Source organism: Zeus faber (assembly GCF_960531495.2).
Source record: "Zeus faber genome assembly, chromosome: 2".
Taxonomy (NCBI): domain Eukaryota; kingdom Metazoa; phylum Chordata; class Actinopteri; order Zeiformes; family Zeidae; genus Zeus; species Zeus faber.
Genome location: NC_137189.1, coordinates 40629166 through 40646629, shown reverse-complemented (window position 1 = coordinate 40646629; position 17464 = coordinate 40629166). Strand labels below are relative to the sequence as shown.

At 48.2% G+C, this 17464-nt stretch overlaps 1 protein-coding gene across 1 annotated transcript in view; it reads right to left on the bottom strand.

Moving 5' to 3' along the window:
* pard3ba (par-3 family cell polarity regulator beta a) overlaps positions 1-1589 on the bottom strand; it is a gene marked incomplete at its 5' end in the record, with an annotated part of 164128 nt that extends 162539 nt beyond the window's left edge. Inside the window, one exon of the mRNA XM_080023915.1 lies at positions 1473-1589. Within this exon, the coding sequence (XP_079880041.1) occupies positions 1473-1589 (117 nt within the window). The remainder of the gene's footprint in view (positions 1-1472) is intronic.
* Positions 1590-17464: the final 15875 nt, after the last annotated feature.

Below are 17464 nucleotides of genomic sequence, written 5' to 3'. Positions count from 1 at the left end.
ATTCGTCAAGATTATGACTCTAAGTTGTATAATATAGGTCTGGCAATTGATAGAGCGATTAAGAAATCACTGTTAAATAATAATGATGCACGTTTATAAACTATTTCTGCGAATACACACGCGATTATCAAGCAGGGACCATGGTATGCGGTTGTTGATTCAGACACAAGGAGCCATGTTGGCCTGCATGAGCATGAATGCCCCAGTAGTTCTGTACTACCACAGCATGGAATCTGTCTATAGTCATTTCTGTAATAGTAATATTTATTCCAGTCAAAGCCAATCAATATTTGAAACCCCTGGACTGAAGACAGATGTTACTGACACGCAACGACAGCAGCGAATAAGTGAACATTGCAAAGCATGGAAACACGGATTCCTTTCCTTTCCTTGAAAAGGGTAAACCTGATGGGTCACATTGCAATAAGTCAAATGATATGGCAGCAACGGTACCAAAGACCTGTGAGAATATAAGGAGCCGCTCATTTACCGCCATTAGTGGACATAGGGACAGTATTTTGGACGACGAAGGGATCAGAGCAAAGATATCAAAACATATGCGGTGAAATGTCTTTGCAACGCACCCGGAGATTATGCACAATTGTTTCTAAACCGAGCATAATAGCAAACCTGATTCGTACCTAGCCAGCTAACTAACTGAGACTGACTGATTCCTCAAACGTTACTCTACTCAGTTAGCTAGCTAGGTAGGGATCGGGTTAGCGTAATATGTTCGGTTAAGAAACTACCGCGCACAAACTCCGGGTGCGGCGTACGAACGTATGTATACGTGCATGTGACAAATAAACCTCAAATCCTGAATCTTTAAAAGCAACGACACTGAAACCGCGAACGATGTGTGTAATGGGGGGGGGGGGAAACCCCACAACGACGCGAAAGTCCTTACTTAGCACCACCTAGCAGTATTTATTGTTACACTAATGTTGTTGTTACACTAATCTCTGTCGCGATGTAGCTTGAATGTTATCCTCCCTTGTAAGTCGCTTTGGATAAAAGCGTCTGCTAAATGACTAAATGTAAATGTCAATGTAAGGTTATTTGAAGAGAGACGTTGGCGAACTGAGGACTTGAGAAGATTGAGACCCCCCCCTCCCCCTAAACGCAATTAGCCACTTACGCGATTACGGTTTGCGTGAAATGACGGTGAAAATCAACAGCGTTAATCGAAATCAACGACAACAATTAATTATTGTTTTTTATCACGTCACCAGCATCGCTTTTCGAACGCGGCAGCGGTGAGGTCATCCGGGCGTCACGTGACCTCAAACCGGCGACGGGCGGGTGTGACGGTCCCCGTTCGGAGCACGCGAGGTACCGAATGACGCCAAACACACACAAATGAGCTGAACCCCCCCCCCCAAAAAAAGTACACGCGTGAGCAGAAGTGACACCGAACACCAACAATACGATACGCGATACACATGGCGTGTTAAAACGAAACCGCCGCTCACCTGCTCCAGGATCTTGCGGTACCTCCGCGTCGCTTGGTCCACCAGGTCCTGAACGGTCCACCCGTCCCTACACGGCACCACCACCGCGGTGTCCCCGAAGTTCACCGTGACTTTCATGATATTCCCAGGGAAGAAAAAAAAACAACAAAAAAAAAAGTTTAAATAAAATAATATCTTCAGGGGTTGTTTTTTTTTTGTTTTTTTGTTTTTTAATAATCCGCCCGACCCCGAAAACTTGAAAAAATAAAATAAAAAGTAGAAACCGAACAATCGAGAGTCTTCAGTCGCGTCCCGGCCAAACCAGAGCAACAGGTGTAGCGGTGCGAGGTCGGCGAACGATTCGCTCGCGGCGAACGAATCGCTCCGGCGACTCGGCGAACGCTCGACTCGCCAAGTGGAAAAAGACAGCGCCGAGGACTAGAGCCTCAATATAAAAAGAAAAGAGGAGACAAAAGGTCAAGACACTTGACGGGACTCATACTGAATATGCGACTTTATACTTTTGCGAGTCACCGAGTCACATTTTTTTTTTTTTTTTTACAGAGGTCATTATTAATTGTGATTCGCACTTCACCGTCGGTGCCAAAATACATATTTTCTGGGATCTACTTCTTTTCTTTCTTTCTTTCTTGCTTTCATTTTTTTTTTTATTTATTCCTCCGGCCAAATCGACCATTTTGACGGGACGAAATCAGTCCCGTGGGGGGAAAGAAAACGTCCCTCACGACTCGGAGCACGACTGGCTCTTCCGAAACCCCTCATCGCTCGGCGGGAGCCACCCGCCGGCCGAACTGCCTGACCGAATCGAACTGAATCCGAATGCGCGGCTAGTCGAGCAATCGGACGACTCGTTATCTCCAACGTCCCCCTCGCGTACGGGTCCGACGAGGCGAGGCGAACCTCTCATCCCCACGGCGGGCCCCGCAAGCGGGAATCACTGCAGCCGCGCCGGACTGGTTTTTCTGTCGACGGGAGCTCGGCGGAAGGACACGTGTCGCCGGGCGGAGGGGGGGGGGGGGCGCGGCCGCCGGCGGCTCGCGTCTGAGAGCCCTCCGCGTCCCCGCGGCGCCGGGGCAAAACCCGGAAGTGGCGTCGGCGACCGGGAGCGGTCGTGCCCGCGGCCCGTGTCGTCTGAGTCGTCTCGTTATTGGTAATGTTCGTCGTAGTTTTGAATTAATTTGTTTGATATATCATTTTGCTTCTTTTTTTTTTTGCATTGGAACCCATTTTTACATTAATGCTAATATATATATATATATATATATATATTAAAATAGATTGTAATTATTGTGTATATTCGCCAATGTATTGCTGCCTTCATACAAACTATTTCAAATTCTACTAACAAAAGGGTTATGAAAGTGATTAAGGGTTGTAAACACAAAATATCGGATCCTTCTTTCACGTTGTACCAGTAACTGTTCTCTGTGTGTGTGTGTGTGTGTGTGTGTGTGTGTGTGTGTGTGTGTGTGTGTGTTCGTTCTTCTCATTATTGTTTTCAAAAAAAAAAAAAAAAAAAGATTCCTTTACATCACGTTCCCCGACACCACACACACACACACACTTTCCCAGCTCGGCGTCACATGGTTATCATATTGACCCCCTGCCTGTCAAGCGCTTGTATCGGTGGTACGCGTGCTCATTCCATTTGGCTGTTGGTTTGAAGAATTCGCTTAAAAAAAAAAAAAAAAAAAAAATCGTTTGATGAATTAACTTATTTCGATTATTTTGTTAAAAAAAAAAAAAAAAAGTCCCATATTTTCTATTTTATTTTGATATGGGGCTTCATAAGAAACGGTCGTTCACTGTGTTTTGTGTTATGCAGGTGCTTCTCTATGTATCGCGTTGTGTATGCTGCTTCCATCGTTGGCGGCGGGGTCCGCCCTTCCGAGAGAGGGGAAAATCCCAGGTACCGACACGGACTATCCAGCGGATTTTGGCGTTGGGTTTAAGCGCATTTAAATTTCAGTTTATTATTTGCGCCCCACCGCATTAAAATTCCTCCGGTGACACGCGCGTAACGTCGCCCGGCGTCCCACTCGCTTGGAGACACAAACATACAGCGGAGATAGGCTCCCACGTCGCCATATCGTGTCATTGGATCGGCTGTGTAATTGCCACTATGAATACCAATGATCGTCTGCGCGCGCGCACTCGCGCCCAACCTCTTCCTGTGCTTTGTTTGGGTTCATCCGCGGGGATTTTTCTCTCCCCGTCAAATTTGAAGGCAACGGCAGATAGGCTCATAATTGAGACAAGCAATTATTTTTCTCGCCGGCGAGGCTCCCTCCGCCGAAGAACGTGTCGAAGGGGAAGGCCGAGATAGGCCCGGGCGCGTCTTCGTCGCTCTTTCATCCGGCGCCTCTCTTCTGAAATAAACACGGCGTGATGAGGAGGTGGCAAAGGAGGGCAAGCGAGAGAGAGAGACGGGGGGGGAAATAGGTACGAAGTAATGCAGAAAAAAATAATGACCCACCTGCGGAGGCCGGCCTCCCTCCCTGGCCAAGCCCAGAGCGTCCCGTTCTGTTCCGAAACCAGGATGTTATTTGCAAATCCATTCAGAACGGTTATCATTACGTATTCTACCCCCATAACATGACTGTGGCGGTCGCTGACTCATTTTGTTCAGCGCTTTGTCGTTCCCAGCACTTGGTTCGCAACCTCCCCCATTAAGCAGTAAAACCTGTATGTCGTATTTCTCTTTTAAAAAGCCGGTAATTGAATGAGTCCTTCCTTCCTTTAATCCTCCATTCAGAAATTGGGGCGGTGGAGAGGGACTCGGCGAAGGGGGGACGCGGCATTAACGGGCGTTGATCCGGGACCAGCGGGCCAGGTCTCGCACGCTGTGCCGAAGGCAGCGGACTTAACCACTCCACCATCATCAGCTCCACGTGCGAGCGTTTCTGCCCGCGCTGTCATGAGTGGGGCAGAGCTGAGAGGCTATTGAGCTTAAGCCGGCCCCGCGCAGCGGATGCAGGGCGGTGTGGACGTCCCGGAGCGGGATCCCTTGCCATCGCGACCCCGCTACCCGGGGTTTTTTTTGTACCCCGTGTTCACACAGGTTTCTCGCGCTCCAAAAGACGAGCGGATATTTCCGGCGCTTCCACGCCTGTGCTCGTCGCGGCCGGAGCTGAGGAAAGGCTGTGGCCCCCCGGTGTTACAGGGCAAGGTGCGGCCAGTGTATTTGTAGCCCATTTCAGAGCCGGGGGCGAGTCAAAGTGCTCTGCGTGAGGTGTAAAAGGCATTTTCTAAACGCGAAGAGGAATAAAACCATTGAAATATATATATATATTTTTAAAAAGCTAAATAGCAGGGGAAGAAACTGCGGGGGGCCGAGTGGCTTGGTTAAGCCGCGGCAGCGTGGCTCACTCCCCGCAGCCCGGTCTTAATGTTTGTCTGTCTTTCAGGAGTGGGATCAGCGCACGGCCGGCACTGGAACGCCGTTCCTCCTGCGCCCAAAGGCGTCGTTGTTTACCATTTATCCAGGCCAGCGAGCCTGTTTGTTCGGTTTTTATAATAAAAAAGACTCTCGCCATGCCGGCGACCCGCGGCCAGGAAGACTCCGCCTCCCTCCCTAAACCCCTACATGTGGGCAGAGATTCCCACAAAAAACCCAGACCCAGTTGGGTCACGAGGACAAATAAAAAACGATTAAAAAAAAAAAAAAAAAAAAAAGAATACAATGGTGTGTGTGCGTGTGTGTGTGCGTGTGCGTGTCTCTTTGCCTGCATTGTCTCATTCATATCCGTCTCCCTGTTTTTTCTCTCTCTTCGTGTAGACTTGCATGTTTCGCGCACAATACTTAGTGAATTCTTATCCTCAGGCTCTAAACGGCATTGTGCGTGCTCATGCCACATGTGAAACGGCGCTTGGACAATGGGGGAAGTGTTCGCCGTTTGCCGAAGGTGGTTCCCGTTAGTCACGGCGGTTCCCCTGAAGACTAAAAGGGGAACAGTGGAGCGAGACCTCAGAGGCCTCCGCGCTGCGCGCCCCTGCCGAGCGCACGGAGACGTCAGTGTCCGTGTCAACCCAGAAGAAAGAACCGTGGAATGGAGCTCTTTGGCCGCAACAAACGGCTTAAATAAAGCCAAAAGTACAGATACAGGTACACTGGCATACAATCCATATTAGTTTTGGTTGTTGTAATATTGGGATATAGTTCAATGTTGTCTTTAAGCCTGTATTACTTATTATTGAATGTGTGTGTGTGTGTTGATTAATGTGTGAATGGGATTTTCTGAACCTCATAGACTGTTCCAGGTGTTCTCACCAACATCTCTCCCCGCTTGGTCACAATATACGTACTCGTGATTGCTTCCCTAAGATTCCTTGGGCGTAAATATCTTACGAAAGCACCAATATCGATTATGAAATGACCCCCGAATCATTTATATGGAGGTGGTTCCTCGAACATATTGTGATATTTGATTTTGTCACTGTCACCCAGACCCGCGATGAAAGCTCTTCACGTCTGTAGTTGCGATGTGCGTCGGGTTCAAAGTGACAGGGAGATATTTTGGGAGGACGGTCGAGCCGGCCATCTGAGTCTTTTTTTTTTTTTTTTTTTTTTTGTTACTCCAATCTTTTCTGTGGCTTGGAAGTAAGGCACGCCAGCCAAAAGTGTTGGCTGTCAATAAAAAGTGATGTTTTTTTGTTGTTTTGTCCGTCCCTCCGCTTGCAATTTACAGGGTTGGGTTGTCTGGGTCGATAGCCCCGTTGATTTGCTTTTCAGTCTTCAAATCGTGCCCCTTTTCTAAAGAGCAAAATTGACATGTTCCCAGCAGTGGCACCATAGCTGTGTTTTAGCACAGCGTGAGACTGGGGCCGGTCAATAGCTGAGACTTCTCCCGCTGCGCTGCTTACAATTACAGACCCCAAATCAGAAGCAAGAATTACTTATAAAGAAACCTGGTTTCTTTGTGTGTGTGTGCGTGTGTGTGTGTGGGTGTGAGCGAGCGTCCTTATGCGCTTACGGTGTGTCTGCGCCTGCACAAGTAAGGGACTGGAGATAGTGTTTGCAATCCAAAAACATGCCTTTCATTCTAGACGAGGGTTTCATTGCAGACAACAGCTATAATATTCATGCTGTAAAATTGCATTTCTTTCCGCGCGGCGGCTGAAAAGCCCCAAATCGACCAGCTGAAGGGGGCTGGCCTGTGAATTACAATTCTCGCAGTCAGTGACCAGACTGTTACCCGGAATCATTGCGAGCATTCCCGGGCGAAATACTTCTCAGCCAGTGGGGCGTCATTCACATAAAGGTAGAAATTGAAGTCCAGCCGTGGCTCCTATGTGTCCGTCCTTGGGCATGTCGTGTTTTGGAGCTTCATATGCCGCCGCAGCTCGGGCAGATCTTTTTGACAGGCTGCCAGCAGTCCACTCCCCCCGTCCGTGTTCTTTCCGTGTTCAAAACGCTACCTCCAGATATTATAATGATGGTGCGGAAATCCAAACGTCACAAAGGAAGTTGGAAGTTCCTCAGTGCTTCGACGCTCCCGCCAGGCTGACACTAGAGGTGTGGAAATTTCTCGATTTTTCAAGATGCTACCATCAATTTCTAATGAACAGATTTTATTGTGATTAAAATAACGCAAAACTGAATTATCTCTACCGTCTTCGGGGGAAGCTCCGGTGACGAGGGAGGCCGGGTGCCGGAGACAAGGGGTCGCGTCGCGGCTGGTGTCGGGGGACACGGGGATCTATTACAAAGCGGCGTCTTACCAGCTGAGGAGGGCCGCTAGAGAGGCAAAGCGTCTGTACCGGGAAAGAGCCGAGTCTCAGTTCCAGCCGTCTGACACCGGACACATGTGGCGGGGATTACGGACTATTACGGGCTACAGAGGCCGAGCTACCGCCACGGGGAATGCTGATGCTTTGGCATCAGCCCCCTGGTTGGCGCCACAGAGCCGAAGACCTGCGCAGACCTGCTTCCCCAGTGTTCGCCATCATATTCAACCCCTCCCCGGCGCGGGCCTCGGCGTCTGTATGCTGAGGGTGCAATTCATTGAGGTGCATCGAGAATCGACAGGTGAGTCCAATCGAATCGTGAGGCCAGTGAAGATCCACACCTCTAGTTGACACGCCAGGCCGGTAGAAATAGGTCGTGTGCCGAACGAACGTAGCCGCTTCCCTGCTGGAGGGGTTGTCGCGTCGGGATCCTCCGTATTTCCAGGGGCTCGTCCCACTTTGACACCGGATTTGCGGCTCGAGAAACGGACGCCCCCCCCGGCGTGAACGCGTCGGCCAGGGTTAAGTCAACCCCAGGAGACCCCCCGATCCAGACCAAGTCTAGGCTGAGGGTGAAGTCCGGACAAGCTTGACGGGACTGTTCAGCACCGCGGCATCCGTCGCACTGAACACGTGATTAGATCCTAGAAGACAACCTAGGATCAGCCCACGTGACCAGGGGGATGTTTTCGATCATATCCGATAAAACAAATCGTTTCCACGGCGTAGAAAGTAAAAAGTAACAAGTAAGAGGAGGAGCAAACGCAACCAGCCAGAAAATATGTACAATGCAACTAATCAAACAAACGAGAGACTAGAAACGCGACTGTAACTGTGGGAAGTGGATTTGTCAATTATGTCAAGTAAGTAACACGTATTTTTCTCACTCTATCCTGCTCGGAAACCACGCTTTCTCACTTCCCCCTCTCGACGATGCCGCGGCGGCAGCGTCGCGCCCTCTTTGGCTCTGACGCATGCCTCATTAGAATCCTTTTTTCTCTCATTGAACCCGGGAGTTCAATGAGACAAAGCTCTCACCCTTTGCGCAGTGCACCTTGAGGAGTGTGAATGAGACTGGGTACTCACCAGGCAGGTAGCACATCACACACACACACACACGCACACACACACAGATACACACAGATACACACACACACACACAGACACCCTCTCCCACTCTCTCAAGCGCGCGCACACACACACACACACACACGCGCACGCACCCAACCCCTAATGGATCAAATTAGCACTCTGGCACATTAAGCCTGTTTTTCAACCGCCTTCTCTCCGTCTCCTCCTCTCTCTTCTCCATTTCCATCTTTTTCTCCTCTTCACCCCACCTGCAGGAGTCGACCGATCGGTAATTAAAATCCACATCCAGACTGGAGTTGCCTTCATTTAAGTTCAGTACAGCGCGCCGGTCTCGGGCTTTGCAGGAGATCTGTTTCATCAAGCCGCTCCGTCAAAACCATGGCAACTGCCGGTTAACCTCATTTTCCGGCTAATCGCGGCGAGGGAGGCTGCCGAACAATGATTTGGACAAATTATGGGGCTATATCTGCAACAAAAGCAAACAGCCTCCAGATAATAGTCGGAAAACGCGTGCGCAGGTGCACGCGGGCCTCTAGGCTGCACTTCACAGAGGAAGTGAAAGAAAGAAAAGGGGACGCGGGTCCGACCTAGCGAGGCCCCCCGCCTGACTGCTTGAAACGGCTCTGCCTGCCCTCCGTGACCGAACGTCTCCGTGTCATCCCGTTTCGGTCCGAGTGGCCCGCTCGCCACCGTTTCATTAGAATCCTCGAGCACACGCACTTGTTTAGCGGCAAATGTAGGTTCCCCTCCGTTGCCCGGTCACCTGGAAGTGGTTTGCTCTTATTGCGTGCATTGCTTTTTTTTTTTTTTTTTTAACCACCTCTGAGGCGATGATAACGGGGGACTTTAACCCTGACATTCTGAAAACTGAACCTTCCGGGTACAAGTCTCTCACGAACCTTTGTCATCTCTTCGGATTGCACCCGTTGATTGAGGAGCCGGCGAGGATTTGCGCTTCCTCTCCAACTATGATCGACCGTCTTTTAGCATCAGACAGGACAAGGATCGCTAAAAGCGAGGTTTTAAATTACGGGTTAAGTGAGCATTCGTCATATTGTGTACAAGGAAATTTGCGAAATCTGAAATCTGCTGCCATAACTGCCATAACTGCCAAGAATTAGGTCTCTGAAGAGTTACAATAAACAGGCATTTGTTGACTGTCTAAGTGAATTAAATTCGACCCCTGTGTTACATAGCTCAGATGCTGAGGATTATTGGGTTTATTTTTAAATGTACGTATTTAGACGCTATTAAACTAGCCCCGAAATTTATAAATTAATAAATAGATGGATGGATGGATAAATAAACAAACAAACAAACTAAATAAATAAACAAACAAACAAACAAACAAACAAACTAGCCCCGAGAAGGATTGTACGAATAAAACAGAGGAACTGAACCCTGGATAAATGATACCATTCCGGGAGCAATAAAGGCAAGGAATAAATAATTTTCTAAATTAAAGAAAATCAAAGATGAGCAGAGTTGGGTTGTTAGCAGATAGATAAATGGTTCAAATGAAATTGACAAATACCCGACTTCACTTAATCTTCTCAAGAAATTTCAGTCGGGTTTTCGCAAGTCCCATTCCACCGACACCTGTCTCCTATATTAAACCGACCATATAAGGAGAGAGGTGGATGGGCGGGCATTCCGTGGTATGGCAATGTTGGACCTACAGAAGGCTTTTGACACAGTTGATCATGGTGTCTTGCGATTCAAACTGAAAGCTCTATGGGTATTTATGAGGCTGCAGTCCGATGGGTTAGCTCTTGAACTTACCTGTGCGGTAGAAAAGAACGAGTAAATGTTGGTGGGACATTGTCTTAGCCTTGCTCTATAGATTGGGTTGTTCCTCAGGGAAGTGTCCTTGGTCCTTTTTTCATTCTATACATTAATGATCTTAGGTTTTTAGATAGGAGAGGAACGGTTACACCAGCTGGAGCTCTGATCCAACCCCATTTCAAATGCTTGCTGTGTGTGATATGATGCCATTACTAAGCATAGGTATAATGGCATTACAGACTTCTCAAATTCCCATCAGAACGCACCTTGTGTTCTCACATTTTGATAGCCTTGGCTGGTTGAATGTAGAGAACTGGGTGTTTCACATTGAATTGAACAGTGGTCATGGTTTTGACTTGTTTTGTTATAGCTATTATGTCCCTTGTGCACGCTCCCTCTCTCTCTCTCTCTCTCTGTCTAGCTCCCTCTGTCTGTCAATCTGGTTCTGCATTCCTGCCACTGCACGCCTGACTCCATTCAGCAATCGAGCCAGCTGCCTTCACCTTCCTCATCACTCCACCTGTGTATGACCTGTTCCCAGTTCACTCGGTCCTTGTCAGATTGTGTATTCATTGGGTCAATACTTCTGCGTCGAAATCTACTACCGGTTTCCTGTACCTGCTGTCCAAACCTCGCCTGATTCCCTTGACCCTGATTCTCTGCCTAAGTTTGCCTTCTCTGACTGACCTCCTGGTTTTGACCCATGCCTGTTTTTTTAAATAAACCCTTGATCCTTTGCACCTACTCCTGAGTCGCCCTTCTGTCCTGGATTTGGATTCACCAGACAGCACTCGTGACAGTTTGGTGACAGAACAATCTGACCAGCCATGAACCCAGCGGACCGAGCATTTTATAGCTTTCAGGTGATTCTTTACCAGGGACCATCCAGGAGATTCACCTGCTAGCCTGGCCTCAGGCCTGCTAGTCGCCAGCATGTTTCTGGGCCTGAACATTCCCTTCAGACACCACAGCTGCTCACCCTCTGCCTGCACTTCCGTCAATTAGATGCAGGTTTGTGAGCCTGGATTCCTATCCTAGCCTTCGCCTAGTCCCCGGTCCTGAGCCGACTAGCCCGGTAATCACCTGTCCTGGTCCTTTCCCTGAGGATCCCCAGCAATCCCCTTTCTGTGGGTCGTGCCTCGTAATGTTCCCCGGTGGCCCTCAGAAGAGGTCCCCCAGGAGAAAGCCTCCCAATGCCCCCGAGTCTCCCCTTCCCAGCGCCGTCGGCGCCCAAGGGGTCTCCATGAGCGGGCACGGCCAGGACCAGCAGCAGCTCGGGACCATCGCGCAGTCGCTTTCAACGGAGGTGGCCACACTTACTTACTCATGCGACAGTTTGCGTCCTCCGCTCTCCGGGGTTCGACCAACAAACAGAAGAGGCGGCGCCACCACCAGTTGCCACCAACCCCACCAGCACTTTCCGGGAACCTCACCTATCATGAGCCTCTGTTGTGTCCTGTATTTAGGTTCACCAGACAGCAATCGTGACTAGAATCGTGATAGAATGATCAGACCGGCCATGGACCCAGCAGCACCAGACAGCATCTGTGACAGCATTGTTCATAGTGTTGTTTATTGTGCTGTTCCTATGTACCTGAAGAAATACTTTACCTGTGTGAGGGATGTTCTTAGTTATTCACTAGAGGCAGTCCCACCGATCTTGTTCCTCCTAGATTTAAAGGTAAACTAGGTAAGGATTCATTTGTGTATGCAGCAACATTACTTTGGAACAGCTTGCCTGGGAGTCTTGAAACAATTATGTAACTCCAATAGAGTGCTGCAGGAAATGAGTCCCAAAACCCAGCAATTAATTAACATTTCTGCACTTCTGGAAAGTCAATGTTTTTTTTAATGGGTTTTTGGTTCGATGCCTGAAATAAGCTCTGTGGTTAACACAAGCTCAAGAGAATTCACTTTTTCGTTCTACGACATAAAATACATCAGTAAATAACCCACTTGTGAATTTGGAAGATTTTACATGTCTTAAAAATGGTGGTTGCTAACAATGTCTAAATGAGACAATGAGACTACTAAGGTTGTCAGGGACATTAAACATCATCACACCTAACAAGTAAAGTCATCTACTCACTCGTTTGTCTTTACAACCTCTAGTTGTTCGTTGGCTTTTGTAGAAGAGGTAAGCGCTCAAAATCAAACGACAAGTTGGAAGCGTAGTGGCGGTGACATTCGTTTATAACCTAACATCAGCTTTTTTCTTCTGGCAACTGCATTTAGGCCCCGAAAATCATAGACGTAAAAGCGGGGTTCATCTGTGAAGATAAGCTTGCTGAACAAAATTTGTTGTTATCATACACCTTTGTTTGCCACAGAGCTTATTTACTGCAATAATCCAAAATCCCTTTGGCTTTTGGTCGAGGGAACCTGGGCGATGCTGACTTCCAGGTCGGCCTCCAGAAATACCTCATCCTTACACCACTGTATACCACATGCATATACTATTTGTAATTTGTTTGGAGTCCAAAAATCATCTGGGCTTTCTGTTGTCGTAATATTGCAATATAGTTAAATATCGTCTATAGGCCCCTTTTACAGTCAAGCAATGTTCCGGGTTTGCCTAATCAGCCTCATTAGTGCTGATTGGTTGGACACAGCTAGAAGAGCTTTCTCATGTGTTGTCTTGCCGCGCAGTAGGGATTGCGTGGTGCAGGAGGCGAGACCCTGCCGACCAGATCCACCTGGACCCTGACCCTGATTGTATCGTTGCTGTTTTATGTTCCCGCGCCTTTTTATTTGCGATCATTAATAAAGCTCTCACCATGTGTCGGCACCCCGCTTCCTTGAGCCCGTACCTGTGGGTAGAGACTCCCACGACGACATTGACTATTTCTGTTATAATTTGAGCCTGCATCAAACATGAACTAAATGTTCTGCTCTAACATTATTTCGCCACCGTGTCACCTCCCCTGCATGTTTTACGTTCGCCTTGAGAGCTGGCTCCAAAGCTGCGGGTCGTCTGAAGCAAGTGGATTTCATTAAAAGTTTTGGGCCCTCTTCGTCGGTTTTCGACCTTTGGCATCAAACGTTTAAAAAAATAAATAAATAAAAAGGTGAAAACACCACTTTATTATGGTATATTAGGTTTCCAAGAGTTAAGCCCTGTGTTTTGGGCTGAGCTGGCTTCAAGGCGTCATGATTGGGTTCACGGTGGAGATTTATCACTATCGTGTAACCTTTGGTTACATTTCTAAGTGGTGAAGGATTAGAGGGACGGTCTTTGTCTTTCTGGCAGTCAAAGAAAGAAAACATTTTTGTCAAGCCGCAGGGAGAGGGGGAATCGCACGTTGACGACCGGCCAACTTGCCTCGAGGCGTGGTCACGACTGTGTGTTGAGCGCGCGCACGAGCACACCTGTTTTCGTGCTCCCGCAGTGTAGTGATCATCACATAACACATCTATATACTGTATATGCGAACGAGTAGTGGCGGTAGAGCTAATGACATTCCATCGACTAAATACGCTCAATTAAGTTATGCAAATGCACTAATTGTGAATGCACAGCACTCCCGCCTCATCACTTAACCTTCCTCAGCTTGTTTAAAGCTTTCCCGAGCGGATTCCATCTGCAATTGGAGAGGGAGGAAAGACAGACAGGAGTCGTGTGTGCGTGCGTGCGTGCGTGCGTGCGTGCGTGCGTGCGTGCAAAGGGAAAGATCAAAATAGCCTTTCTGCCAATCAAAAGAATCCAATTATCATTCTCAATCAGCGCTGGAAAGACACAAAGAACCGCTCGCACACACAATGGATCACTGGTCTAGACCAGAACAATTACCGCATAATTAGTTCATCAGACAATCCCAGATTGATCCACCTTTGCATTTGCATGCAGAATAGGGTTGCGAGAGCGGAGCAGGCACACGCAGGGCTTCGAGCGGGCCAGCGCCAGATATTTCCTGTCATGTCGACGCCAGAACACGGTGTGCCGACGTCGGGAAATTGGATGCCGCACTGATGGGAGCAGCGGTTCAACAAGGTAAAATTGATAGCGTCAAGAAATGGAGCTCCGTCACCCTGTTATTCATGTTATTGGACCTTTTGTGCCGCCGGGCCGCTCGCAGGGTGGACAGTGGAATCCCGGGAGCCAAAAATAAAAATAAAAATCACTGAACAACACTACTATCTTCAGTCGGCACAAAATGGTGTGTGATGGACGTATTCCCGAATAAAAATGCTCAAATTTGAATCTTTTGGCCTCAAATAATGACTGATGAGCGTAGGGAGTGTGTCAGGGCTTTCTTAACTGAGGACAGAGACGATGCAGCACGGGGGGCAAAGATTGCAATATAGAAGGTGTTATTCCACAGTCTGGACTTGATTCTGTGTCTGGTTTTGGAGCCCGGCGGTGGAAGGATGCCTGATCAACGGAAGGGGGAAGTGGCAAAGAAGAAATGGGCCTGAACTTGTCACTGGGGGAAAGGGGCACGCGGAGAGTCTTTGAAAAATTCAGACATGAGCGCTTTCCGTGAAAGGGCAGGCATCTCTGCCTCAGACAGATCGTGAATAGATTGTGATTGCCCGTGACACAAAGCAGGAACAGGTAATGATTGTGGCTTTTTTTTTCTGTGGGGGAGAGAGAGTGGAACCACCCAGTGTCAGCTACAGTAGCCTGCTGCTCCAGCATTTGAATTTGAAGAAGCGTTGCTATGGCAACGGTACATTTGCGATTTGGTGTCCCAGCTATTCAGGGAGGGGTAATTTGCATACAGCATGTTCCCAATTTCTAAAAGAGCTATCACTTATTTCCAAAGTGATGTTGACATCAACCTACATTATATATCATACAGAACAGTGCGAGTTTTGTCTTTGGACTCTTTTTGGTCACAAAAATCACACACTGTAGCTCTCCCCGAGTAAAAGCCACGGGCAACGTGACACCTTGTGAATATCAAACGGTCTCACATCATACACCAACGCACACATTTGATTCCAGTGATAGGCTTCCCTGTGTTCTCAAATGAAACCAGATGGACATTTCCCAAACGCACGCTGTACACACTGTGGAAACGAACACGGAGTCGGAGCTTGCATGCACACACGCGTGCGCGCACACACACACACACACACACACACACACACGGACAACAATAAAACTCCTGGTCGTCTTTCTTGGCTCGCAGGTCGATCGCAGGGCTAAGCCTGGAGCTTACCGTATGTCTGCTTTGGTTAGGCTATACCCCAAGGTTGCGGATCAAAGGAACTGCTATTTCTGTCCAACTCTCCTTTGTAATTAGGGAGGGATCCATAGCGCGCAGTTGCTCGACCGAGTCCACAATTTTTGCAGAGGCGTAATTCACTTAATTACACTGAAGCACCCCTTCTTTGATTCAGTCAATATCAAAAAGTGCCTTTTCGAAGGAGAGTTCACGAATGACAGTAATTTTGCGGTTGTTTGCCTCTCATGCGCCGAAGAGCCCCGAAATACTCTCTCTTGTTAACAATAAAGCGATTACTGACGAGAGGTTGTCATTTCGGTCTATTACGGCTTCTGAAGCAAGTGAGTGAAAAGTGAAGTCAAAAGTGAGGGCTGGAGACGGGATAAACGGTCGATATTGACTTTCTACTTTCCTTTCTGCGCCACATCGCCGCGCCTCTTTTCATCTCTCGCTCTCCATCGTGGAAACGGAGGGAATTCAAAATTAAATTAAATTGTCAACCGGAGGGAAAGAAGCACACCGGCTCACTACAAACAGACCAGAATTCCTCCAAAGTCTCCCCTCAACAAGCCAAAGCTTTTGGGCAGGATCGGTCGGCCTCACTACACTCACATTTTCCCCTCCGTCCCCCCTCTCGGGGAAAGTCGCCACAGAACCTGATGTAAAGCGCTCCTCCGGCTGTCTCTGAAGTGGCCGGTATAAGCCGGCCTTGCTCGCGCCCATGGGAGTTTAAAGCTCCGTGCGGCAGGGATTTAGAAACAGAGCGGGAATTCTCCTCCATCCTGTCACATCACCGTCCAGCATGATCTTCCAGCTACGTCAGGGCGCAGGCCGCGAGGCCAGTTTTTTTTTCTTTTTTTTCTCCAGGCCGTTGGTTACAAGGCCGGCCGGATATGAAGAGCATAGTCTCTGTGAGATAGCCTCGTCGTACAACATCTGGTGTATGATAGTAACCATCTTAAAGGCACAGTCAGTGGAAAACACTGATAGAAATGATACTTACATGTCCAAAGGCGATGAGGCTTCGTAGCCCTCGCAGCAGAGGGGTCTTGTAACGCAAATTGGTTGGTCGTTGAGTGTTCGTCCATGTTTTTGTGAACTGAAATGAAAACGTTGAAATATTTTGCGAAATCCCCGTTGCTTCATTAAGGTGAATTTGGGCAATGACTGAAAAACTAAAATGAAAATATACCAATAACTATAAAAGTTTCTTCTCGTTTTCTTTTGTCGTTTGGGGAAATGCTGTGTGGGCATTGGAGGTAGCACTCTACAGTTTGATGGCAAGATGAAACAAAAGTAAACGTTGAACACGCACTGAGTTGTTATGGCATCACTCTTGTCCCACGATATTTTTGTTGCAGCTGCTGTAAGCATCACCTGAGCCCCAACCCTAACCCTGACCCTAACCCAGAAGGACTTGCTTGGTTCTCATCATGAAATCATTCTGGCGGATTAACTCTTACACATTTGGGACAATTTGAAGTCCCTGTAAAGATAAAAATAAATGTGATCTGAGTTTGAGTATTGTGGTGTGTTATTAACCACCCAGCCAAATTTGAATGATTGAAAAAAGTGTATAAAATTAGGTTTGAAGATCGTGGAGAAAAAAAAGGCAGTACTCTCTGTTCTCAGACATTGAAATCTGACCCCCTGAGACCTACTGCAGCGACAGACTCTTGTTCAGTGAGCACAAAGCACACACCCACTAAGCTGAATAATGAGTCCCACGCGGACATCTCCCATCTGGAGCTACCGGGGAGGGGGGTCTCGTGAGTCGCTTTGCTCGTGGCGGGTGAACGAAGCAAACCAGGTTACTTAAAACAGGGGTTCCCAAAAGATCGCTCTGATCGGAGCTGCGGAGCTCCGCACCGACTTTATACAGTGTTCGGGGAGGGGCCGTGCCAAGTATGACTGCTCCACGCGATCGAGTCATGATTTTGCCACGCCCAAAAAATCCGCAACACAAAAATGTTAAGAAACAGTTTATCGGCCTAACTCTGTGTGGTGTGGGGATGGTCTGGTTTAAGCAGCCACACCTGACCTGGCTCTAGGTGATTGGGATCAGGGTGGCTGCATTCTTTTTGCTCGTTGGTTGGTCTAACGAGCAACAGGTAAAACCCCCATCCCCAAACACACTCAGGAGCCAGTGTCATGACACATGTCTATCTGCTCCTGGCTAATGCCAACTGGCCAACGCTCTACAATAAACTGATGTTT